A 26042-nucleotide genomic window follows, 5' to 3' on the forward strand; every position below is an offset into this window, starting at 1 on the left:
GGTGTTTGAACCAGTCTCCCCCATTTGGGATGCCGGCTCCACAGTGCTGGGCCCAACCAGCAAGAAAATGGAGGGAGACCTCAGTCCTTCCTCTTCGGGAAACTGAGTTCTTCCACCACCCAGAGCCTGGGCAGAGGGCCCTGCCTCCCCCACGAGATCGCAGCCCCCAGCCACAGCCTGCCCCCTGCCTGGGCTCAGGACCCGAGGAGACGTGAGGGTTGGCCAGAGGCCCTGGCACTAGAAAGCTCACAGAGCGATGTTATCTGTCTCTGCACGGTGGTTTGCGCTGGAACTGAAGCTCAGAAAACAGAGGAAGATGTCAGTCCCCCGGATCGCGGCAGGAAGCAGAAAAACACTCCTTTAGAAGCAAGTAGCTTTGGTCCTTCCCAGCTGCCGGGTCCCCGAGATAAGCTGATGAACTGCGCTCCAAGCAGAGAAGGTACCATGGAGAAAGCCCTGTTTAAGAAAAAAAAAATCAAATCCGTTCCTCAAAGCCACAGCGTTTCTTTGGACGTGGTTTGCAGGCCACCACATGCTGTTTCCTTAGCAGGAAAAAGCTCAGGGAATTCCAAGCCTCCCCTGCCCGCTGTGCCCTGGGTCGGCCGTGGCTCCACCTTCTGCAGGCCGGGTCGGAGCCGGACGCCCCAGCAAACCGCGCGACTGCAGGAAGCTGCTGGCCTCCGCCCCCGGAGTGGCGATTACCGTTCCCATGTGGTTTGAGGTTTCCGACCTTGGTGGTCAGCAGCCCCGTGGGAGAAGGCACTGCTGGTGGGAGGGGCCGCAGGCTGAGGCAGTGAGGGAGACCTTGACCCGTGGGGAGAGGGGGCCACTGTGCTTTGTCCATGTCCTTACACCCAGTGCCCCGCAAGTATCCTCCTGGCCACCCATTTTTAAGGCCTCTGCCTGTAGATTCTGGGTGTAAGGAAAACGGGTGCAGAACAGAGGAGACAGGACACGAGTTTGCAGGCAGAGTGGATTTATTCAAGAAAAAGAAACCGCCGCGTCGGGCAGCCAGCCGCTGGGGTGCACACACTGAACACACGGCAGAGGGCCCATACCCCGGCCAGCCGGGCCTTCGGGTGGGCCCAGGCTCTGCAGGTGGCCTGGGGGTCAGCGGATGGACTTGCGCTTCTGCACACAGGTTTTTCAGGTTTCAGGGCTTTCGCAGCTGGAGAAGAGTGCGGGGGTGGGGTGGGAGCAATACGGGCACAGGGCTGAGCTGGGTGTTTGAAAGAAGGCGGGGTAAAGGGTAGAGTGGGCTTTTTTTTTTTTTTTTAACTTTTATTTAATGAATATAAATTTCCAAAGTACGATTTATGGATTACAATGGCTCCCCCCACATACCGTCCCTCCCACCCACTACCCTCCCCTTTCCCACTCCCTCTCCCCTTCCATTCACATCAAGATTCATTTTCGATTATCTTAATATACAGAAGATCAGCTTAGTATACATTAAGTAAGGATTTCAACAGTTTGCTCTCACACAGAAACATAAAGTGAGAAATAATAGATGATTTTTTTTAAATGATGATGAAATCAGATCAGACCTATTGTCATGTTTAATCCCAGTGAGAGTCAAGTTGGGAGTTGATAATTTCTTTCTTTTCTTTTTTTTTTTTATCTTTTATTTAATGAATATAAATTTCCAAAGTACGATTTATGGATTACAATGGCTTCCCCCACATACCGTCCCTCCCACCCACTACCCTCCCCTTTCCCACTCCCTCTCCCCTTCCATTCACATCAAGATTCATTTTCGATTATCTTAATATACAGAAGATCAGCTTAGTATACCTTAAGTAAGTATTTCAACAGTTTGCTCCCACACAGAAACATAAAGTGAAAAATAATAGATGATTTTTTTTAAATGATGATGAAATCAGATCAGACCTATTGTCATGTTTAATCCCAGTGAGAGTCAAGTTGGGAATTGATAATTTCTTTTTTTTTTTTTTTTTTTTTTTACAGAAGATCAGTTTAGTGTACATTAAGTAAAGATTTCAATCGTTTGCACCCCCATAGAAACACAAAGTGAAATATACTGTTTGAGTACTCATTATAGCATTAGGCCTCAGTGTACAGCACGTTAAGGACAGAGATCCTACATGAGGAGTAAGTGCACAGTGACTCCTGCTGTTGACTTTACAAATTGACACTCCTGTTTATGGCATCAGTAATCTCCCTATGCACCAGTCATGAGTTTCCAAGGCTATGGAAGCCCCTTGAGTTCTCCAATTCTTATCTTGTTTAGACACGGTCATAGTCAAAGTGGAGGTTCTCTCCTCCCTTCAGAGAAAGGCACGCTCAGGCTGACTTGCCCCAATTGGTAGAGTTGGAAACATACCAGGGGATTCCAATTCAATCCCATCAAGGTGGCATGTGCCAATGCCATCTCACTATTCCAAGTGATCAATTTCAGTTCACAATTGATCATAATGAAAGGACTAAGAGTCAAAGGGAGCACATAAACAAGTCTAGTATCTGCTAACACCAACCGATAGAATAAATAAAGGGGAGAGTGATCCAACATGGGAAGTGAGACACTCAGCAGACTCATAGAATGGCGGATGTCCTAAATAGCACTCTGGCCTCAGAATCAGCCCTAAAGGCACTCGGATCTGGCTGAAAAGCCCATGAGAGTATTTCAGGCATGGAAAGCCAAGACACTCTGGCAAAAAGATCTCTGTGAGTGAGATCCCAGTAGAGTGGGCTTTTATCTACTCCCTGGTAAGGAGCTGAAGTGGCAGGGGCTGTGTCTTTGTTCCATCACCGGGCATTGACGTGGTGGGCCTAAACTGGCTTAGGAAACCAACACTGAAGCCCCCTTGATGTTTTCTAGGCTGATCCTTCCCCCCGGCCTCCTGCTTTGGGTTCTTAGATGCTGAAGCCCTGCACAGGTGTGTGATGAAACCATCACTAAACAGTGTCACTAGCGTGGTGTGGAGGGAACCTCTGCCCCCCGAGAGGACCAGACTCGCTGTGTCGTGTTTTTCATCTCAGGTCATCTTTAACCACACTTAAAAAAAAATATTTATTTTTATTTATTTGAAAGAATTGCAGGGTGGGGGAGTCTTCCATCCGCTGATTCACTCTCCAGATGGCTACAACGGTCAGAGCTGGACTGATCTGAAGTCAGGAACCGAGAGCTTCCTCCAGACCTCGCACGTGGGTGCGGGGGCCCAAGGACTTGGGCCATCTTCTCCTGCTTTCCCAGGCCATAACAGAGAGCTGGATCGGAAGTGGAGAAGCCGGGCCTAGAACCAGCGCCCAAGTGGGATGCTGGCACTGCAGGCAGTGGCTTTATCCGCCACGCCACAGCACCGGCCCCAATTGCTTCTCCTTATGGAGACACCAGCCATATCTGATTAGCACCTCCCACCCCCAACCAAGGATCTCATCTCTAAACCCGGCTGTAGGCTGAGGCCCTGGGGCTTAGGACTTCAACATACCAACGTGCTGGGGAGGGACATGGCTTAGCCGTAGCGTAGCAGGGACGGTGGTGCTCCCCGTGCTGGGGAGGGACATGGCTTAGCCGTAGCGTAGCAGGGACGGTGGTGCTCCCCGTGCTGGGGAGGGACATGGCTTAGCCATAGCGTAGCAGGGACGGTGGTGCTCCCCGTGCTGGGGAGGGACATGGCTTAGCCGTAGCGTAGCAGGGACGGTGGTGCTCCCCGTGCTGGGGCGGGACATGGTTTAGCCGTAGCGTAGCAGGGACGGTGGTGCTCCCCGTGCTGGGGAGGGACATGGCTTAGCTGTAGCATAGCAGGGACGGTAGTGCTCCCCGTGCTGGGGAGGGACATGGCTTAGCCGTAGCGTAGCAGGGACGGTGGTGCTCCCCGTGCTGGGGAGGGACATGGCTTAGCCGTAGCATAGCAGGGACGGTGGTGCTCCCCGTGCTGGGGAGGGACATGGCTTAGCCGTAGCGTAGCAGGGACAGTGATGCTCCCCGTCTGCTGGCATCATTGAGGATGTTGAGAATTGAGCGCAGTAGTACGAGAGAAGGCGTGTTGGAAGCTGAGTGCTGCAGACCCGAGACTTTGTGCAGGCCGAGTTAAGTTGTATAACTCTAGGGTCAATACCAGGCATATGTCTTCCCGGCCTTATTCATCTGCTCCCCTCCAGCTCCCCCTGGGTTTGCTGTTGCCTTGGCCCTGTATTGGGGTTTCTCTGCAGAAGTTTATGGGAGGCCTCTCGCACAGTCTGTCTGCTTTGTGGCTGTGATCTGAGGGCTGGCTCTTCTGCCTTCACCTGTTCTCGCCTGTGCATCCCCCCCTCCCCCGTCATCCCCTCCTGCCTCCCTCTCCTAGAGTCAAGAAAAATCATTTCTGGCTGTCAGAGCTGTAAAGATTGGTGATGAGCCAGATTCCAGCCTTTTCTCCCCATAGTGCTGTGATAAAAATCTCTTCTCCAGCATTGTAATAGAAGGGCTGGAATTTTAATTTCTACGTTTTTGAGTTGTGATAAAGGAAAGGGGGCAGGATTTTTTTAATAGAATAATTACCTGCTTGGTTCTCACAATCTTTAGCCGCTGTGACTACAAGAAAAAAAAAAAGATGTGTGTGTATGTAGATGTGCGTGTGTGCCTGCATGATAAATTCTACTGAATCATCTTTGAAGGTGATAAACCCAGACCTTTCTTTGTGAAAATGCTGACTGTTTGAAGCTAAGAGCTCCAGCCGCCGATTCCCGCTCTGGGTAACAGGAGCACGTTCCTGCGTGAGAGGTACCTTGCCGAGTAGTCTGAGCGTGGACACAGAATGGGATCGCTTTGAAAATGGTTCCTTCAAGCCTCCTCTGCTGACTGTGAATCACTTTTATACAGAGCCGAGTACGTATGGGGGTGCAGGAGTGGACAAAGCCGTAGCCCTTGCTGTGGGATTTCTGAGTTCCTGTCTGCCTACACACGGACGTTACCCAACACATTCGTCCTGGAGCCCCCTCCCGCAGAGCATCTCCTGGAGCAGGGGACTCTGGGAAGTTGTGGTTCTGGTCAAGTCGTTAGGGAGCCTTTTGTCCACACTCAGAAGTGTGCATCGTGTCTCGCTCAGCGAGGCCCTGGAGGAGGGTGATGTACACGGCTCCCACATTTTGAGCAAAGAAACCACATTGTTGGGTCACTACGGACTGTTACGTTCTCAGTTTCATTGCAGAAATTTCTCCATTTTGAGCAGTCACTGGGAGGGAGGGAAGCAAGGATTTTTGAGTTTCTAGGCTGGCGTAGTCCACGTGTTCATTTTAAAGGAAATTAAACTCACACATCCCCAAGGTGGATTCAAGCTATTTTTAAAAAAGGTTTATTTATTTGAAAGGTGGTCGGTGGGGGTAAGGAAGGAGATAGAGAGATCTTGCACCCACTGGTTAACTCCCCAGATGTCCCCAGTGGCTAGGGCTGGGCCAGGCTGAAGTGAAGTGCCAGGAACTCCATTCGGGTCCCCCACATGGATGGCAGGGGTCCGAGTACTTGTCTTGTCTTCCTCTGCTTTCCCAGGCGCATTAAAGGGAGCTGGATCACAAGGGCAGCAGCCAGGACTCAAACCTGCACTCCGATATAGGATGCAGGCATTGCAAGGGGTAGTGTGACCCGCTGTGCTGCAGTGCCGGCCCCCAAGCGGTTTTTACCAAACTGTCATTGTATGTTAGCCTTTTGTTACTATAACAAAATACCAGAGGCCGCCCAACTTAGGAAGCAAAGAAGTCTATGTAGTTTACGGTTTGGGGTTCAAAGTCTAAGTGTCACGGGGCAGGCGTTGGCTCTGGTGGACAGCAGAGTCCGTGAGAGAAGGATCCCTCGGTGAGCCAGAAGGAGGGGGAGGGGGAGGGAGGCTGGGCCCCAACTCAGCCTTGGTGACAGCTCTCTCCTGAGACCTACAGTCTGAGAGCCCGCCCCCGTGTGTCTTAAGGACCCCCCCATAGGCCATAGTTCCTTAATGGCTGACCTTTCCCTCCCCTCGGTACCAGTAGCCTGCGAGCTCGGGGTCTAAAGTCCTGCGTGGTTTCGGGGGCCAAATCCTATTCAAACTACGGCAGCCTTCCACACGTTTCTCAGCAGAAGTCTGCATAAGTATAAACTTAGGCAGAAAGCAGACCTCAGCTTTGGCGGTCCAGCTGTCACAAAACCAACAACCTGTCAGTACAAACCAAAGCAACACAATCGGGGAAATAAACCCACAAACCCCAAACCACCGAGATTGTCATGACGCGGCAGGGCACAATCTGCTGAAAGTCACCCTCCTGGCTGCCACAGCCTGCTCTCCTGTCTTCCGACAGCTCCGCCCTAGGAAGTCCGTGTCCCCGTGCGCACTGTCGGCAGGTGGGGCCTGGCGCTCTTCCCGCAAGAAGCACCGGAGACAGGTTTCCGTGAGCATGTCCGCTTTATTACCGACCGCGCACACCTTTCAAAGGGCAGGCAGAAGGGGCGGAACTAATTCAGGGCAACACAATTCTATAGGATAGAACCGATATTGGCACCGCTATTCTCCAATCAGCTTGAAGGTCACGTAGGTCGGATAGCCTTCCAGGTGGTCCTAGTAGGCCTGGGCCACACCCCGGAGCTGTTCACCTAATTGCAATTACAGGGCCCTTTAACAGGGAGGGGGTGGGGAAAAAGTGCCTGGGGCTCCCGCTGCCTGCCAGCAGTCAGATTGTGGGGTCCCTCCTGGAGGCATGGTGTGCTACGCCCTCTCAGCCTCCTACTTGGGCAGGGCAGGCAGACTCCCCACCAGGTGCAGGACCCAGTGCTGTTCTAGAACCATCTGGAAACTTCCTTCTATAGTGGACTCCATGACGCATTCGGCCTACAGGTGGCGCAGACCTGTCACCTGTGTCTGGAGTCCTTCCCTGCAGTACTCTCCACGGCCCTCGACAATTTAAAGCAATACTGCTGGGTGACAGCTTCCCCCAGGCCCTGGCCTCCAGCAGGAGGATTTGCTGAAAGACGTGTCACCCTAGTGATCCAGGCACTTGCTGTTCTTTTCTTCTTTAGGATATCCTTTCAATGAAAACCTGAAATTAAAAAATAAAACTTATATAAAACTTCAGGCCTTTGAGATCTACAGTCGGAGAAGCCCTGTTTTAGGGGGCTGAGATGCATTTGTGGGTTTAACCCCAGGTACTAGTTCATGGTCCGAAGCCCCACAGAGCTGCGTGGACTTATGGGGTTCCTCGTATTTCTGCATGTCTGTGTGCATGTCTGCCGTAGAACGCAGTGGGGCCAGAGACCCTTTCCCCGTGAGTGTCCACACCCTGGCAGTGTGACACTGCAGACCACCCCAACAAGGACAACCTGCCCTCCTCTCCCAGGGCTTCCACGTCCGCAATTCAACCAACAGGGGATTGAAAATGCTTGGGACAAACATTGCGCATGTGTAGAACAAGTGCAGGCTTTTCCTCCCCCTTGTCATCATCCCTTAAGCGACACAGTGTATCAGCTGTCTGCCTAGCATTTCCATTGTATCCAGACATGATGTGTGCGTTCTGTGCAAACATCGCAGAGAAGGGACTTGGGCATCTGTGGGTTTTGGTATCTGCAGGGGACCCTGGAACCAATCCCCCGAGGGAAGATGGTGCCCTCGATTTATCCCTTCCACCTGCCTGGCCGTTGACTTTGCTTGAGATCCATGGCGGGGCAGGAATGTGATGTATGCCAAGATTTGAAAAGCAGGCGGCTCTGGGTGCTGAGTTTGCCATGAGGAGGAGCTGTGCCGACCTGTCGGTGGAGGATGGTGGGGAAGAAGCGTTTTCCCAGCCAGCAGTCGGCCCCTGTCCTGGCCAGCTGACCGATGCACGTGCCTCCCAAACACCCAAGCTCTGGGGGAGTCACAGCCAGTCTCACGGTGCGTGACCGAGCCCAGGCACGTGAGCCGCAGAGCCCAGTCGATGGCAGAGCAGTAACTGGTCGGGGTAAGAGGGGGCGTTTTGTTACCCACAACAGGTGCCCAGTACACATGCGTGTTTATGGGAAGTGAAATCTTGGGCTTCTGACGGGTTTCCGAAGGGTTCCGATACCCTCCAAAAGGACAGCAGAGGTCAGGAAAAGCAGCCTGGAAAACTGGGCGGAGGTCATCAGACTCGCTGAGAAGCCACGGAAGACGCAGTGTGCCCCAATCAAGTCTCAGATGAGACTGAAAGCATGGGTGACCGTGGCAGACTGAAAAGCCGGGACCTCAGTACGCGTGGGCACCTGAGGTCCTTCAGGGTTCTACTGATATTTTAAGGGAATTACATTTGGAACAGATGATGAAACAGTGATGTGGGAACCTCCGCCAAGCCCCCAGCTCTGCCCAGCGTGCCGGAGTGACCCAGCTGGCTGGGGAGAGCCGCCTGCCTAGAGCAGAGGCCCTCTCTGTCTTCTAGAGCTGTGTGGTACTGGGAAGTCGGGCTTTCGTGGTTAAGTCGGCTTGGTTCAGAACAGCAACTTGGCACTGGGAATAGAAGAATTTGTTCCTCAAAAGATAGCTTGAGTGATGGCATCGTTCATAGCGCGGCCACGGCTGGATGCGTCCGTAGTTACCTCCGCCAGGGTGGGGCTTCAGGCCAAAGCCGTGGGGGCGATGGGGACAGAAGCTGGACGGTGCAGCCGTGGGGAGCCTGTGGTCTGCAGGCTGGGAAGGTTTTATGTTATAGGGAGCGGGAGTATTTCTCCCAGAAAGGGGGGAGCGGTTGGAGTCCCCAGAGGGGAGCTCCCTGTCCTGACATGGTCTTACTCCCACCTGTCATCGAGGAGAGGGTAGAGAACCGTGCTGTTGGCCAGCAGCCCAGATGCGTCCTTGTACGCCTCCTCCTCCTCCCCTTCTCCTCACCAGTCCCTCTGTCCTTTCTCAGGGCCTAACCACTTTGTGGCTTCCCGCATCTTTGTGTTTGTTGTTGCCACGTCACGCAACATTTTCCTCTCATGTAGAGGGTTTGTAGCATGGTTCAATCTGGTAAGTTAATTGAATTGTTGAACGCTGACAGTGCACTGGGCCCTGACATCACTGGGCCTTGTAGTTTTGAGATGGCCAAGAAAACTGGGAAATTGCTGTGCAGTTTGGTAAATGGGTGACGGCAGCATGTTGGGGACTTGAGGGGAGACGTTGGACCTGATGAGGCCGAGCGTGTCCAGGAAGGCTTCCTAGAGAGAGAGCTATAGAGAGACAGACGGCAGGTTCCATCTGCTCCCCAAATGCCCGCAACAGCTGGGGCTGGACTAGAGCCGAAGCTGGGAGCCCGGAACACAACCCAGGAATCGCCCTTGGGTGGCAGGGGCTCAATTGTGCCATCGCCGCCACCTCGCAGTGTCTCCCTCTGGAGGAAGCTGGAGTCACAAGTGGGAGCTGGGAATCAAACCAAAGCACCCCAGTAAGCGATGTGGGCATCTTTTTTCTTTTTAAAAATATTTATTTATTTATTTGAAAGGCACAGTTTCGAAAGAGAGAGAGACAGGGAGAAAGAGAAAGAGAGATCTTCCATCTGCTTGTTCATTGCCTAAATGGCCGCAATGGCTGGAGCTAGACCGATCCAAAGCCAGGAGCCAGGATCTTCTCCTGGGTCTCCCACGTGGGTGCAGAGGTCCAAGCACTTGGGCCGTCCTCTGCTGCTTTTTCTAGGCCATTAGCAGGGAGCTGGATTGGAAATGGAGCAGCCAGGAATGGAACTGGTGCCCAGATGGGATGCCAGTATCTCAGGTGGTGGCTTAACCTGCTAGGCTGCAACGCCAGCCCCGGGATGTGGGCATCTCAACTGCTAGGCTGAACTCCCACTCCCCAGCCAGGATTTTGAAAGCCTCAAGTACAGCGTAATTGGAAGCTTTGAAGCCTGCCTCGCTGACCACTGAGGAGACATAGTGTTGTTGCGACTAGGGGCAAGTCAGAGGTACAACCCCAGTGCCTTGGACAAAGCAGAGGGAACTGTCCTTCAGAAGCCCACAGTGTGGGGGGTGGAGGCAGATGTCCTGATGAGGCAGCTTAAGCCACCGCTGGGCGACCTGCATCCCGTATCGGAGAGCTTGGTTCAAATCCTGCCTGTCCTGTGGTGCCTCTCTTGAAGATTTATTATGTGAAAGGTGGAGTTAGAGAGAGGGAGACACACACATACACACACCTGAGAGAGAGAGAGAGGAAGATCTTCCACCTGCTGGTTCACTCCCCAGATGGCCTCAATGGCCAGGGCTGGGCCAGGCTGAAGCCAGGAGCCCGGAACTCCAACTGGGTCTCCCACGTTGGTGGCAGGGGCCCGAGTACTTGGGCCATGTTCCTTTGCTTTCCTAGGCACATTAGCAGGAAGCTGGATTGGAAGTGGAGCAGCCGGGACACAGACCAGCACTCACATGGGATGTCAGCTTTACAGGTGGTGGCTTAACCCACTGCGCCACAACGCCATCCCCTCCCCACTTCTGATCCAGCTTCCTGCTAGTGCCTCTGGGGGGCAGTGGATTAAGACCCAAGTACTGGGTAGAGTTCTTAGCTCCTGGCTTAAGACATCCCTAACTCCGGGCTGTTGCAGGCGTCTGGGAGTAAACCAGCAGGTGGAAGATCTCTTTCTCTCTCTGTTGCTCTTCCTTTCAGGCAAATAAATGAGTCTTAAAAAAAAAAAAAGCGCAGTGGAGGCCAAGGACTTTGGACCGTCACCCTCCTTGTCTTTAGGGATCCCGATTATCCCTGAACGCATAGGTAAACTGAGGCAAGATGACAGTAGTGACTGCTGGGTGGGCCCCGAGGCAGAACTGAACTGCGTGCTCCCTCCATGTGCTGTGCCACTCCGTGTCCCCATTTGCTTTGAGGCTGGCCGCTCGTCACCCCAACCAGCCTGGCCCTGGGCTGCCCACGGCTGCCGGGCCCCCGGGAGCGAGAAGGTCATCGATTATGTAAGCGCCATCTATATTCTGGTTGATGGTCAGGGGCGACATTTAATTTTTTTTCCATTATGTGGAATAATTTAAGATTCTGTTACGAGTGTCATCATTATGGTAACTTCTCGGTAATAAAAACAGCATCAATTATTTACAGCCACCTCCTGTGTTTGGGTTAAGTGGGGATGACAGGAGGCAGAGGCTGGGGCCAGGGAGACAGGGGAGGAGGCGCGGCCCACGTAGTCACTCCCGGCAGGTGGCCTGCCAGACCCTTCTCCACCATCAATTCCTCCCCCATCCACAGGGGCCAGGCTTCTACTGAGACCCCTGCCCGGGTGGGCGTGCGACGCAGGGTCTCACTTAAGCTGTAGCTGGTAGGGGGCACCAGCAAACCCCTGGGCTTTTTCTTGGCTGTCACCTGACCTGATGCCAAAGCGCCGTTAAAGGGACTGCACTCCAAGGAGGCTGGGGAAGCTCCCTCACCACAGCCTGGATGGAATGAAACCTCAACAAAGGGTTGCCAGACTGCCACCTTGAGTTGCTGTGATGGGGAGGGGGAGTGCAGCTTGGACAGAGGCTTGCCTGTCAGATCCTGGCGAGCATCAGGGGCAGGGATGCTTTGCTGTCACCATGGTTAGTGGGGAGGACACGTGCACCACCCCAGCCCCCGGGAAGGCCCAGAGAGCCACCCTGAAGGTTGCTGGGGGGACTTGGAGCCTGCCTGTCCAGTTGCTTGCAGTGAGATCCGGGGGCTGCGGGGCCTGCAGTGCCTGCCCTGGCCCTGGTGACACTGATCCAGCTGTGCTGTGTCTGGGGGCCTCAGCCCTTCGCGACTCCCACTGGGGACACGCCAGCCCGGTCCTTTTGTGACTTGGTGCCTCTGAGGCTCCGGAGACAGCCGTGGCCGGCAGTCGCAGCAGCAAGCTGTGATGGGCAGCGTCTGGGCTGGGTTTCCTACAGGAGACGTCCTTACTGTTTTCTGAAGCCTTGAAAAACGGGTGTTTGAGAGATAGAGCTCCCATCCGCTGGTTAACTCCCCGAATGCCCACCCCCGCTGGACTGGGCTGAAAGCGGAGAGCTGGGAACTCGGTCGGGGTCTCCGTGAGGCTGGCAGGAACCCAGTGGCTCTGCATTAGCAGGAAGTGGGAGCCAGGGGGCAGGGCCCGGGATCGAAGGTGGGATGCAGGTCCTTAACTGCTAGGCCAGTTTGTTGCCATGGAGGGCGCATGGCAGGACAACTGCCCTACCTCCTGCCCTCCTCCCCCCTGCGGTTTATCTCATGCTCTCCCATCCTCTCCACTTCTTCTGTTTCCTTTTTTTTTTTTTAATTTTTTATTTATTTATTTGAAAGAGTTACACAGAGAAGTAGAGACAGAGAGAGGTCTTCTATCTGCTGGTTCACTCCCCAGATGGCTGCAACGGCCGGAGCTGGAGCTGAGCTGATCCGAAGCCGGGAGCCAGGAGCTTCTTCTGGGTCTCCCATGTGGGTGCGGGGGCCCAAGGTCTTGGGCCATCTTCCACTGCTTTCCCAGGCCACAGCAGAGAGCTGGATCCGAAGAGGAGCAGCAGGGACTAGAACGGGCGCCCATATGGGATGCCGGCGCTTCAGGCCAGGGCTTTAACTTAAACCGCTGCACCACAGCACTGACCCCCCTCTCTTTCCTTCTAGAAGGTACTATGCTTCCCTCCACTTTGCTCATTCAGTTTATTCTGTGTCAAGGACTGGCTCCAGACCGTGCGTAATACTGGCAATGCTGCTAACTCCATCACGAGGCCTGGCAGCTGCGGTTCTGTGGCCTTGGATGGCTGTTGCCACCTGCCTCCAGGTGCCTACTCAGGACTTGGTGTGCTGAGCTGGGTTTGGAGGAGAGGCTAGGGATGGGCGAAGAGGGGCTGGGGAAGGAGCCTGAGCAGGAAGAGTGGTGGAGGAGGAAAGGGAGAGTTCGTGTAGGTCAGGAGGTGTCTGCATTTGACATCTTTGACATTCAGGAACTACAAGGTGACCCAGCAGACACGGACTCTCCAAAGCCCTGGGCCATCTGTAGCGCTGGAGGGGGGCGAGAGAGGTAGGGACGGGAGGGGGCAGTGACTCACCACCCCTCCGATGAGCGGCGGGTCTCAGGGCTGGGTGGAAAGTCGAGAACGGTTTGCATTCGTCAAACGTTTGCCTGGAAGGGATGCTGCGCCAGGCTACAAGACTCAAGAGAGGCAGCGAGAGTAGGAAAACATAACACAGATTGTGTTTAAAAAGATTTATTTGTTTATTTGAAAGTCAGAGTTACACAGAGAGAGAAGGAGAGACAGAGAGACAAGTCTTCCATTTGCTGGCTCACTTCCCAATTGGCCACAATGGCCAGAGCTGTGCTGATCTGAAGCCAGGAGCCAGGAGCTCCTTCCAGGTCTCCCACGTGAGTGCAGGAGCCCAAGGACCTGGGCCATCTTCTACTGCTTTCCCAGGCCACAGCAGAGAGCTGGATCGGAAGTGGAGCAGCCGGGTCTTGAACTGGCGCCCATGTGGATACCGGTGCTGCAGGTGGCAGCTTAACCTGCTGTGCCACAGCGCCGGCCCCCATAACACAGATTTTTTAAAAAGCTCCAGAAATGCAGGCAGTACTTTCCAAGAGGTGGGGGGCGGGGCAGGCAGGAACTTCTCCCTGGGGTCTTGGTCCCTCCTGTCCAGGCCAAGGCTGTATTTATTGAACGCATTGGGTAAAGAGCCACAGTGCCCCCTCGGCTGCAGTCCAGGGGCCCAGTGAGCAGATGCGGTTCCTCCAGTGAGAGGTGGCGCCAGCCCCGCAGACTGACAGCCGCCTTTGCCCAGCCGGGGCTTTGTGACGTGGCGATAAAGTCACCAAAACAGGGTTGGCATCTCCCGTGCAGGCTGTTCCTTGGAATTCTGAGAAACATCTCTGTGTGCGGGTGGAGGGCAGGGAATGTTGGGAGTCTGAGAGGAGCCCTGGAGGCTGGTGCCTGGGATCGGAGCGGCGCAGGGCTTGTGGCCAGGGTGTAGATCAGAGGGAACCGAGCTTGGCTCCCCCTCCAGAGCCGCACACCTGACCTCAGCCCTTCTGGACCGCGATGTGGGATCTAGCGCCCAGGAGGCGCTGGGCAGGTGGGACATGCTAGTCTCTGTCTTGCACTCAAGAAGAGAGGCTTCTGAGTGATGTTAGAGTGGGATTTTCCTTGTGCCTTTCTCCTCTCTCCAAACCCAGAAATACAGCAGTGCAGCCAACAGAATACAGATGGGTGACTTGGTAAAGGGGGAGAAAGGGGAGCCAGTGTTTGTTCCCCCCACTCTCAAGTGTTTGTTGCATGGTTGCCCTCCCCGAGAGGCCTCTGTGCATCTTATCCGAAGGCACGCCCAAGCCGTCTGTACGTCTAGCAGTGGGCTCCCCCACACAGTACGCCGAGAACACTGCTGGGCGCAAGGCTTGAACCCGGTGCACACTGCTGCTGCTGCAGGAGGGCGCCGCTAACGCAAGGCGCTGGCTGCTTATTCTCTGTGACATTGTCCCCAGCTGGCCCTCTGGGGTTGCTGGTTGAGCTTTGCTAGGTTCATGGTTATCTGTCTCTCGAAGGGAAATGCGACCTTTATGAGGATAGAGGGCTGGGCTTGCTAGGAACAACAGCTCTGGATACGGTTGATGCTTCATAAGAAATTCACTGAACCCAGCGAGGGCAGGAAGGCAGCCTCCCCAGGGAAGGTGGCCAAGGCTTCTCGTCACAGAACAGAACTCCCTAGGGGCTGTGAGTCCCCAGCACAGCCAGCAGTGCAGGGCGCCCAGGGGTCCTGCTCACCCTAAATCCTCCCGAAGGATGTGGGATCGAGTCACTGCAGGGTGTTTGGCGGCACCCTTGATCTTTCCCCACCAGAGGTGCCAGAGGCATCCCCCAAGCTCTGACACCCCAAAATGGCCATAGTCCTGTCCGCTGGTGGGGTGGTGGTGGTGGCACAAAACCACCACTCTAAATGCAAGCAGCGCCTTCCCCAGTGGGCTCCCTCCAAGCCACCGTGGTCGGTCGGTCGGTCGGTCGGTCGGTCGGTCAGTTCCCTCTCCCGTTCCTCCCGCCAGGTTCTCAGGAGAAGGAAGCTGGGGGAGGGGCATTCAGCTGCCTCACTCTCCCAGGAAGCCCCTCCTGATGGCTGTAGCAACCCTCAGATGTCAGCAGGTGATGTCCAATTAGAAATAATTACAGCACACAGCGGAGCAAAGGGGCGGCACTCTGTGGCCCATGGCACGGACTGCAGCCGCCACTCGGGTTCACGGAGGCAGGCCTGGCCTTCCTGAGCCTTCTCCTGCTCTCAGGGCCCCGTCTGTCTCTTCCGGGGCCACCCTGGCCATGATGTGGGTTGGCGGCTGCGCCCTGCTCGTGTGGCAGAAGAGGTGGCTTCCCAGCATGCTACAGGGGAGCCTGAGGAGTTCAACAAGGGCGGCTCAGGCGAGGCTGGGAGGCCTTCCTAGTATCTGAACAGGGTGATGTGAGGTGTCGGCGGCACCTCATTAATGTGCATGCTGGAGCCGGGCAAACAGGGTCAGGACAGTGCGGACGAGCCGGACAAATGGCAGACCCGAGCGCCAGGGCTTAGCTGTTCATTTGTCACATGCAGGTAGAAAGAGATAAGGAACTGTCTGAACCATTAGGTTCCCTTTCGTGTCCCCGTTGTCATGACAAGGAGAAAACAAGAGTTTTACGTGTCACGAGTACACAGAGTTGTGAGTGTGTGCTGTGTGTGTGTGTGATGTATCCGAATGAGGAGGTGTGTGGTCTGTGTGTGTCTGAGAGTGTACTGTGTAACGTGTGTCATGGAGATGAATAAGGGCGTGAGAGTATATGATATGTATAGTCGTGAGGGTGTGTTATGTGTGTCTGTGTAAGGGTGAAGTGTGCGTACTGTGTGTAATGATGGTATGTTGTGTGTACGTGTAAGGGTGTGTATATGAGAGTGGGTTTCGTGTGTGTGTATAGGGTGTGTGTGAGTCATGTGTGTATGTATGGGAGTGAGTATCCATACGTGTGTGTGTGTGATGTACATGTTGAAGGGTATGTGATGTGTGTATCTGTGGGGATGTGTGTGTGTGTAAAGATGCATGTGTGTGCATTACACATATAACACACAACCTGACGTTACCTGTTGTGACGTTCTTTCATGAAGGAAACTCGCCCAAGAAAACAGGTTTCATATTTTCTTAGAATTCTTAAGCCTTCTCTCCCGTGTTAGACTCACACATTTGAAATGGAAGCCTCTCCCGGTTTGGCACTATTTTTGCCTGGTGCTGTGGTCAGAATTCCAGTGTTGAAACCCCAGCGTCCAAGGTGAGCCTGTCCCGTGGGCTGCTTTTGGTAGAGCAGGCACCGAGGGCCCTGTGCACCTGCTCTCAGTGAGGAGGTATCCAGCGGCGCCCGTCTTTCCCGGCCTGTGTTTTTCCTGCTTCCAGGATCGGCACCCACGCCCAGATCCATCTTTTTAGCCCTGGAAGTCCTCCACCCAGAAAGCCGGTCAGCTTCTCTGTGATGGCCGGGCCAGCCTGTGCCCCCCCGCCCCATGCAGCCTGGAGCTGTTGGCAGCTTGGAGCCAGAGGGTCTGGGGGAGAAGGGCAGGCAGGGGGCGCTCTGGTGACGCGACTGCTTCTTGTTTCAGGGCGCAGCCGAAGACCCCCAGATGGCCCTGGCGCTGACCTCCGACCCCGCGCTGGTGAAGAAGAAGTCTGACCCCGAGGGCCCCACGCTGCTCCTGGCCGAGAGTGAACTCTCCATCCGGATAGGTAGAGCGGGGCCTCTTTCAGGCAAGCTCGCTGCTGCGCACACGGAGTCAGTGTAGACGCAGGGCTGGGGGCAGGGGCCTGGGCGGGTTAAACACCCAGCACCGAGTCCTGTCCTTCCAGACTACTCGCCCGCGACTGCCCAGAGCTAACCTGGCATCTGCCCCCACGCCTTCGTTTCTCGCTTGTTCTCAAAGCCACGTGCCTGGTGGAGGCAGGGCCAAGGCATCTTTTGATCCTCTTTCTCTTCCGGGGGGGGGGGGGGGGCCAAGGTCACTGTGACAAGGATGGGTCTGCCAGTGTGGACCTCTGCCGTCTCACCTCTCCCTCTCTGATGGACCCTGAGTGGCCCTCTTCACATGTGTGGCTTTCATCTGGGGCACGGTGGAGGGCTCTTGTACTCATTCTGTCTAGATCTAGAAGGCCTGGACAGCCGAGAGGGACCCGAGAGCCGGCCCTGCAGCTGGCGGGAGGGGTGCACCCCGGCCACGCCCTTGGAGGAGCTGTAAGGGGTGGGATGGGACCCACTGTTTCCCCCCCACTCGGGGCCAGGCGCCTCCCCTCCTGCCTCTTGTCTTCCTGAGGGCCTCTGACTAATTGAAAGGCCAATTACCTTACCGAGGGCTGCAGGAGCCGTTCTTTCCCTGTGCATGTGTCTAAGAAGTCTTGCATGTAAGCCTGCAAGCCCCGGGCTGCTGTGACAGCTTCCTCCCCCGCTGTTGGCCGTGGACCTTGCGAGATAGGAAAGCCTTGCAGGGGAGGTCGAGAGCGGACCCTTCCCTGCCCGTGCGGGGCTCGCTCGCTGGCGGACTGGGGAGGCAGCGGTCGGCGAATGGTCACACACAGTCCCTTCTTGTGGCCACGCTGGCGTTTTAATTTGATGCCTTTGCCACCTCCGGGGAGAGCAAATGTGAAAAAGCAACAGCGACGCCACATCCCGTTCTCAATTATCTGCGCTCAGATTTTGTGCCGCGTGAATTATTCATGGAGAACGCGCAATATCTTCTCCACTTGGGTTAATCCTCACCGCCTCCCACGACTTCCTACGTGGGATAGAATTGGGGAAATAAAAATTCATCCAACACGAGCTCAAGTCGCAGAGGGTTAAGGAGGACCCATCTGTCCCCTGGCTCTGGGCACACACGTGGCCCGTCCTCGACTTAGAGCGCCTTAGCTGCTTCGGTTTTGCTCTGGCTGGAGTGCAGTCGGGGTGTGTGTGGTGACGAGAGTGGGGGCCTCCTCCGTGCTGAGTCCCCAGACACAGGGTCCCCGGCCCTTCCGTCAGCTCTCACTAGCAGTTCTGTGCTCAGGCTCCTGTGGGCTCCTTAGAAGACTTCACAGACCTGATTGGGAGCTTTCTCTGGGATAACAAAGTTGGCCCGACTTCATTCTGTCCCATTTGCGGATCTTTAAGGTCACGGGTGCCTGTCCATCATAAAAGATTAAAAAAAAAAAAAAAGTAAGCATCAGTTCTTTCGATGAGCCTTTTCCAGCGCTGCCTTGGTAGAGGCAGGCCGGGGAGAGCTGGCTGTGCAGTCTCCTTGGTCAAGCCAGGGTTAAGTGGCGAGCGGGGACTGCGTGGGCGGGAGACGTACACCTGTGCCCTGCTCGAGACTGCTAGGCAGACCTTGTTACCGGGTTACCAAGCAACCCCTACAGCCGTTGCTAACTGCGCGGATACAAAGGGAGACGCAGCTCTTGGGGGGCACGGGGCTGCTTTGCCCAGACCCCGAGAGCCCAGCCGTCTCTTCTCACCTGGACGCACCCGTGGGTGTCAGGCCTGTGGGGACTCTAAAACTGATAGCAGCTGTTTGATGACCAGCTTCTTGCAAATCGAGCCTGAATCCGCGTTATTGGTACCATCTGGATTTGCCCTTAAGTGTGCTGTAAACGCAGCCAGGAGACGGGTTTAATGGGCGTTTAGTAAATAATATCGGCCTTTTAAAAAATAATCGTGGCGCTGCTGTTATCCTGCCCTGGAGTTGGTTCAGCAAGGGGAGAAGTTCAGCTGCTGGGAGCCGTGGCAGCAGCCTGAGCCGGGAAAAGCATTTATGAGAGACTTGCCTATTTCTGTCTTGGTGCCAAATGTTTTACGGTATCAGCTATTCTCAAAGCAGGGGATATTCTGGGAATCTGCTAAGCCAGGAGTTCTTTGAAAATTATCACCCTGTCCGTCTCTCTCCCCGCCTGTCCATCCGTCCATCCATCCCCAACTAGCTTTTTTTTTTTCTCGAAGATTTATTTATTTGAAAGGCAGAGTTGGGGAGAGAGAGAGAGAGAGAGAGAGAGAGAGAGAGAGGAGACGAGACTTCCATCCACTGGTTCATTCCCCAAATGGCCGCAACAGCTGGAGCTGGGCTGATCTGAAGTCAGGAGCCAGCAGCTTCCTCCAGGTCTCCCACGTGGGTGCAGGGACCCAAAGACTTGGGCCATTTTCCACTGCTTTCCCAGGCCATAGCAGAGAGCTGGATCGGAAGTGGAGCAGCCAGGACCTGGGCAGGTGCCGATATGGGATGCCGGCACTGCCAGCAGCCGCTTATCCCATTACGCCACAGCGCCGGCCCCACAACTAGCTGTAAGTCAAAATATAATAACGTGGATTTTAAAATGAAAAGCAAGAGTGGACATTTGGCATGGCAGGTAAAGCTGCCACCTGCGAGGCCTGCGTCTCATACCAGAGTTCCTGGGTTCGAATCCTTATTCCCCTCCGCGTTCCAGCTTCGTGCTAACGTGCACCCTGGGGGGCAGCAGGTGATGGGTCACTGACCCCTGCACTGGAAGCCTGGATGTTAAGTTCTCAGCTTTAGCCTGACTGTTGCAGGCATTTAGGGAGTGATCTGGTGGGTGGGAGAGCCCTCTCGCTCTAGTTTCTCTGCCTTTCAAATAAATAAAATATATTAAGGAAGTAATTTTTTTCCTTCCAATTTTAAATCCCTTTTGGTCGAGTTCCCCATCTCAGACACACTATTTCTAGTTTCTTGTGTGTCCTCTCAGAATTGCAAAGTCCTGGCCGTTCTTCTTGGATTAGCTTTTTGTCACTGCAGTGAGTACCAGAGACAGCCAGCTTACTGAAGGTTCCCAGTCCCAGGATCAAGCAGGCTGCACTGGTTTGGGCTGTGGTGAGGGAGTTCTTGTTGGCAGGGTCCCAGATGGTACAGAGCCTTGCCTGGCAAGAGACAGGGAGGGCGTGTCTGTGTCTGTGTGTATGGCCTGGAGTATCTGAGGGAGCCGCCAGGACTCAGCCCCACCTGCAGACGTCATAACCCAGTCAGGTTTCCACTTAGTACTGTGAACATGAGACCCTGGGCCCAAACCCACAAGTCCAAGGGCACAAACGTTCACACCATAGCAGCCCTGTACCTCGTGGTTTTGCATTAGCTCTATGCTCTGTTGTTTGTTCCTTGGTCACTCATAGGTGCCTCTCGTTCTTTTTTTTTTTTTTCTTTTCTTTTTTGCGCTGATCCGATGGCAGGAGCCAGGCACCCATCCTGGTCTCCCATGGGGTGCAGGGCCCAAGCACTTGGGCCATCCTCCACTGCGCTCCCGGGCCACAGCAGAGAGCTGGCCTGGAAGAGGGGCAACCGGGACAGAATCCGGCGCCCAGACCGGGACTAGAACCCGGTGTGCCGGCGCCGCAGGCGGAGGATTAGCCTAGTGAGCTGCGGCGCCGGCCCTCCCGTTCTTATTGCTCCCAGGATGTTACCCAATTAATCTCCTCTTGACAGCCCCTTAGGGTAATCCCAGTCTTCCTCTGCTATGGATGACACAGCAGGGAGTATGTTAATATGTGCATTTCTGTGGACAGCTCTACTGTTAAGCTCTAGAAATTGGCGAGGTTCTATTTTTTTTCTGTTGAAGATTTATTTTATGTATTTGAGAGGCAGTGAGAGGTCTTCCATTTGCTGGTTTGCTCCCCAGATGGTTGCAATGGCCAGGGCTGGACCAGGCTGAAGCCAGGAGCCTGGAACTCTCATCTGGCTCTCACACGTGGATGGCAGGGGCCCAAGTACTTGGCCATCTCCTGCTGCCTTCCCAAGGAGCTAGATTGGAAGCAAAAAGACCAGGACTGGAAGCAGCACCGGTATGGGACGCCGGCATTGGGTACGGCAGCTCAGCCTGCTGCGCCACAGTGCCAGCCCTGGGTCGGGGGTTCTTCACGCCTGGTTCATGCGTTGGCACCAAAGTGTTAGTAATTCTGCTTACATTTGTGTAGACTCTGTGTATGTGTTTGGAAGGCCAAGGCCCATAACCTCTACCACTCTCCATTACTCCAGCATTCTTCTAGAGCTTGGACTGCTTTGCCTCAGTTTCCCCCATTCGGCTGTCGGGTTGAGCATTTTTCTTACTGGTACCCTGTTCAGGTTAAACGAGGGTGGGGAAAAGGGGCCTCTGCCTCAGTTTCTCCCATTGGGCTGCCAACTTAGACTTTTCTTGCTCACTAGCACCCTCTTCAGGGCAAAGAGGGGATAGGAAAAAGTGGATCAATTCATTTGTTTTTATTTATATTATTTATTATAATTATATATTTATATTATTTATTTATTTGAGAGTTACATAGAGAAAGGTCTACTACCCACTGGCTCACTCCCCAAATGGCCACGATGGCCAGACCTAGTCTGATCCGAAGCCAGGCGTTTCTTCCGGGTCTCCCACACAGGTGCAGGGCCCAAGGACTTGGGCCATTTTCCGCTGTTTTCCCAGACCATCAGCGGGGAGCTGGATTGGAATTGGAGCAGCCAGGACTCGAACCAGCACCCGTATGGGATGCCGGTGCTGCAGGCTTAGCCTACTACGCCGCAGCACTGGCCCCTCGATCCATTCTTTTACCCGTCGTTAACTGCCTGGCTCTCAGTATTGGTTTGTTCTGGGGGGTGGGGGGAGTTGAGAGTTCGTGAGTGCACTTCCCTGTCGTTATACTATTATTGGTGAATTTCCTGGGCCTCCTGGCGTGGAGGACGGAGAATTGCCTGCAGTTGTGTGTGTCTGTGGAGCGAACAGGAACCAGCATTATTTCCCGGCAGGGAAAGAGGAGGAATTACGTTAGGAGATTGCTTAGCTGTGAACTGGCACAGGCGCATCTGCTATAAATCCTTCCCAAGCTTGTTGAGGGCGAGAGGGGGTAGAGGGTGCGTAGGTGAGGGGGGCAGAAGCCGCGTGAAACTCTGGTCAGAAACAGGTTTTTCCATTACTGTTCGATCCTTTTGCTCTCACAGCATTTGTTTGCCAATAATAATTTCACCCAAAACAGCCCTGCGGATATTGAGGCCAGAGTTTGCAAAATGAGGCCACTGCCGCCGCGCTGGTGTCCAGTGGGTCGTAGATTACAGATCTGCAGTCCCTGGCCCCTCAGCAACCCGGACTGTTTGTTTCCCACGCTGCAAATCTCGAATTCCGTGCTGATTCCTGCGGATTTGCTGGAAGTGGTGTGTGTGGGGGTGGGGGGGGGGGGCGATGGTTTTCCTTTCTAACTGGAGGTTCCCGAGTGCCCAGGCCCGGGACAGCACCTAGGTCGTGCAGTTCAGAGCCGTGATGGGATTCAGGTGTGCTTTGAGTGCCCTCCTCACCCCGAGGCCGGCTCGTCTCCAGCAGGAGCCAATTACTCCTCTATTTCCCTGGGGACCTGAAGGACATGGAGGGGTCCACATTGACTGCCCCACCCCCACCCCCACCCCTTTTTAAACTTCAGAGGGCGAGAGGGCACCACCGTGGGCTGGTTCCCCCCTCAAATACCTGCAGCGTCTGGGGCAGGAATGCCATCCAGGTCTCCCAGGCCGTCACCGGTGCCTCCCAGGGGCCGTGCGAGCCGGAAGCTAGAGTCAGCTGGAGTCGGAACGGGGACGCAGGTCCTCCGGTGCGGGCCCTGGGTGGCCTAACCGCCAGGCCTAATGCCCACCCTGACCTCGTGTTTCACCGCCGCTCAGGAGTGGACAGGCTCCCTGGGAGCGGGGCGGTGAGCCGGGCAGGTGGGTTTTCACACTGGTGGGCCAGTGTGTTTCAGGCATTCCTGGGGACTCGGTGGGGGGCGCGGCCTTGGCCGTGTGGAGGGAATCTCACCCGCCCGCGGACGGCAGCCCATTCCCTCTGTAAGACCTGTCGCGTGCGTTCAACTCCCAGCTCCCGGATTTCCCTGGCACTGACATTCCCTGGTAGAGCCCAAGACTGGGAATAAAGCGTGTTTAATCCAGGCAGCGTCAGGGCTCCCGGGAAACTCCCTCGCGTCTGCCCCTGCATCTCCTGGCTCTCCAGGCCTTTCCTGAAGGTGTTTCTTTTGTCACCAGCGTTTCCTGTCCGCTTTAGCAACCTTCAATGCAATGCAGGGGCGGCTGTAGCTCGGAGGAGAAATTCCAGGTGTTTCTTTATAACAAGGAACAACCGCATTTAGGGAATTCTCCGAAATGTCATTAGTAGTTTTGACTTTTTCTCAGTAAGATCCCTAAGGATGAAAGAATAATCTCACAGAAATCATGCAGAGTTAATGTGTCGCCACGCAGTGTCAGCAACTCAGCTTTCATTATTCCCCCCCGTATCTGGTTGGTTAGGGAACACTTGGAAGTTTTTTCCTGGTTTTGTTTTTCTTGGTTCCTAATTGAAGGTTGTCGTCTAGCGACTAAAAAGTCACCAGATCCTCGCTTCTCTGTCTCATTTCCAGGCTGGGGCCTGCAGCCCGGGCTGCTTTATTGAAAGGGCCCGAATGAAGCAAGCTAGCATTACAATATGCCCCACCGGATGTTTGCCCTCGCCCGCAGGAGGCCCGCATTCCACGCCAGTGCGGTGGCCTGGGTCTGGGTCTTTGTCCCCAGTCCCAGCTTCCTGCTGATGCGGTAATGAGGACTCCATTCCGGGCTCCCTGGCGCCCACGGGGGAGGCTCAGGTTGAATTCCCGGCTCTCGGCTTCAGCCTGGCGCAGCCACAGCTGTTGCGGGCCACTGGAGCTGGCAGGTGAAAGATCTCTGTCTCTCTGCCTCTCAAAGAAGCACACATTTAAAGAGAAAAGAAGTGTCATAGAAAAATATTTTGCAGAAGGATGAAGAAATTGCTCCGTAACAGTAATAATTTCCAGGAGCTGTTGCGTGTCCTGGATGTGACAGAAATTCTGTCACTTGAACAGACCCTGAGGTGGCCTGAGACTTTGTTGCCTCCCAGCCCCTGAGGCACCAGAGGGATGCATTTACAGATGATTGGCTTCTACAGAGTGTGAGGTTACCACTCAAACAAACAGCACTTTCCCTGCCTCCTTGCCATTTAAGAAAAAAAAAAAATAGTCCTGATTTTCTGAGCTGGGCAGGGATTTCAGAGTGCACGTTCACGCGGCCAGGGCCTGGAGGCGGCTCGGCGATTGGTTTGCTAGGGCTGTTGAACAAGGCACCCTAAACCCCGGGGCTGAAAGAGCTGACGTTCGTGATTTGTCCGTTCTGGAGGCTGGCGTCTGGAGTTTTGGAGACCAGAACCCCAGCCACGTGGGACCAGGGCCTCTCTCTAGACCTCGTCTCCAGACCTCGTCTCCAAGTCCAGTTACACTCCCTGGTGCTGGGCTTGGGGCTGGTGGTGGTGGTGGGGCGTGCGTCAGCCCAAAGCAGCCCTGAACCGTGTGGGTGCTGCCTTCCCAGAGGTGGCCAGAGAACTGGGCTCCGTTTGTTTCCATCTTTTAGAGTCTCTCACTGGGCTGAACCAAAAAGAAAGCCAGAAGCCATGAAGTCCAGTGGGCTAAGACAGCTGGCAGGTGTACAAGTTGATGCTGATGGAATTAGTGGGGTGACACCTCCCCGTCACCTGAAGGACGCTGAGTTTGGTAATTGTGGGGGAGACTTAATGCGTACACACACGTTCCGACGTCCGGAAGTGCCCTCCTGATTCTGTCAGCCCTCAGTTGCCGCCGTGACAAAATGCTGCAAGCCAGGTGACTTGGAAACAGCCGGAGCATGCTGTCTCAGGTGTCTGGAGGCTGGAGCTGGGAGAGCGAGGTGTCCAGAGGCAAGGCGTCAGCAGGGTCCCGCTGTCACAGAAGTTGCTGGGGGAGGACCCCTCCCGGCCTCTCTGCTTCCAGCTCCCAGTGTCCTTGGCCTGTGGCTGTGTCGCCCCAGTCTCTGCCCCTGTTGTGACCTGGCCTCCTTCCCCATGTGCACGTCTGCGCCCCAGCGAGCTGAGGCTCAAAACCTTCTCTGCTTTCACCTGCATCGACGCCAGGCGTGAGGTGTGGGGCCCACCTAATCCGGTAGGATCACTTCCTTTGTGAATTTTTAGAATGTTATGTGCCATTGACAAAGCATAGTTGTATGTGTTAATAAGGTCAGATGGGATGTTTTAACATATGCTTATGCCATTTCTTTTTAAATATTTATTTTTATTTATTTGAAAGGCAGAGTTAGAGAGAGAGAGAGAAAGAAAGAAAGAGAGAGAAAGGTCTTCTGTCTGCTGGTTCACTCCCCAAATAGCCATAACAACTGAGGCTGGGCCAGTCTGAAGCCAGGAGCTTTTTCCGGGACTCCCACGTGAGTGCAGGGGCCCAAGCACTTGAGCCACCTTCCACTGCTTTCTCAGGCCATTAGCAGGCAGCTGTATCGGAAATGGAGCAGCCGGGACTCGAACCGGCGCCCATACAGGATGCTAGAGCTGCAGGCTGGGGCTTTAACCTGCTGTGTCACAGCACCATCCCCTCCACATATACTTATACATAATTATACAGTAATTGTAGAATCATACAATCAAGCTAATTACTCTATCACCTCACACACTTAGCTTTTCAAAAGAATTTTTTTTTTTTTTGGTTGATTTATTTATACGAGAGGTAGAGAGAGACCCAGAGTGAGAGCTGCCATCCACTGGTTTACTCCCAGCGCACCTGCAGTGATTGGGATCCAGGAGCTGGGTGCAGGTCTCCAATCCCCTGTTGCCTCCCAGGGCGCACATTAGCAGGAAGCCGGACTGGGGAGTGGAGCGGGAGCTCGAACCCGGGTGCTCTGCTGTGGGCTGTGAGCATCTTCACTGGCACCCACTGCCATACTTCAGTGGTGTAGACCCTTAAAGGACACGCTCAGCGCTGAGCTTGAAATACACATTCCGTTGCTGTTAACCGTGGTCACCACGGTGTTCCGTCGGCCTCCAAAGCTCACTCCTCCTGAGACTTGGCACGCTTTGGCCACTTCCTCCCTCACTGCGTGTGCAACGGCCCCATTTCCAAGGAAGGTCATCCTGATGCCCTGGGCCGACGTGAGTCTTGTTGGGGGACGCTGTCCTTCCACACAGTGCGTGGCCAGGTGCGTGCTCTGACCGCCGCATGCCCAGCCTCGGGAGCTCGCTCAGTCAGGAGAGCAAACAGGAGGGAGCCAGAGGGGGCCGATCCTGGCAGGGACAGCCGCCCAGTTAATTCTCCTGGAGCCTTGCAGCAGCTGGCGGGTGCTGTATTTGAAATATTCATTAAGTGTCTACTGAGGAGTTAGGGATACTGGCTCCTTATG

General features: G+C 54.6%; 1 protein-coding gene across 13 annotated transcripts in view; it reads left to right on the plus strand.

Annotated features, from left to right (window-relative positions):
- Positions 1-26042, plus strand: part of SLC39A11 (solute carrier family 39 member 11) — a 444641-nt gene that overhangs the window by 180682 nt on the left and 237917 nt on the right. For 10 of the 13 annotated variants that reach the window (XM_070060380.1, XM_051825151.2, XM_070060377.1 and 7 more), the window contains one exon: positions 16467-16611. In XM_070060380.1, coding sequence (XP_069916481.1) covers positions 16467-16611 — 145 coding nt within the window. The remainder of the gene's footprint in view (positions 1-16466; positions 16612-26042) is intronic. The other 3 variants (XM_002719500.5, XM_070060376.1, XM_051825144.2) reach the window with 1 other exon arrangement.

This window comes from Oryctolagus cuniculus, chromosome 17, assembly GCF_964237555.1.
Source record: "Oryctolagus cuniculus chromosome 17, mOryCun1.1, whole genome shotgun sequence".
Taxonomy (NCBI): domain Eukaryota; kingdom Metazoa; phylum Chordata; class Mammalia; order Lagomorpha; family Leporidae; genus Oryctolagus; species Oryctolagus cuniculus.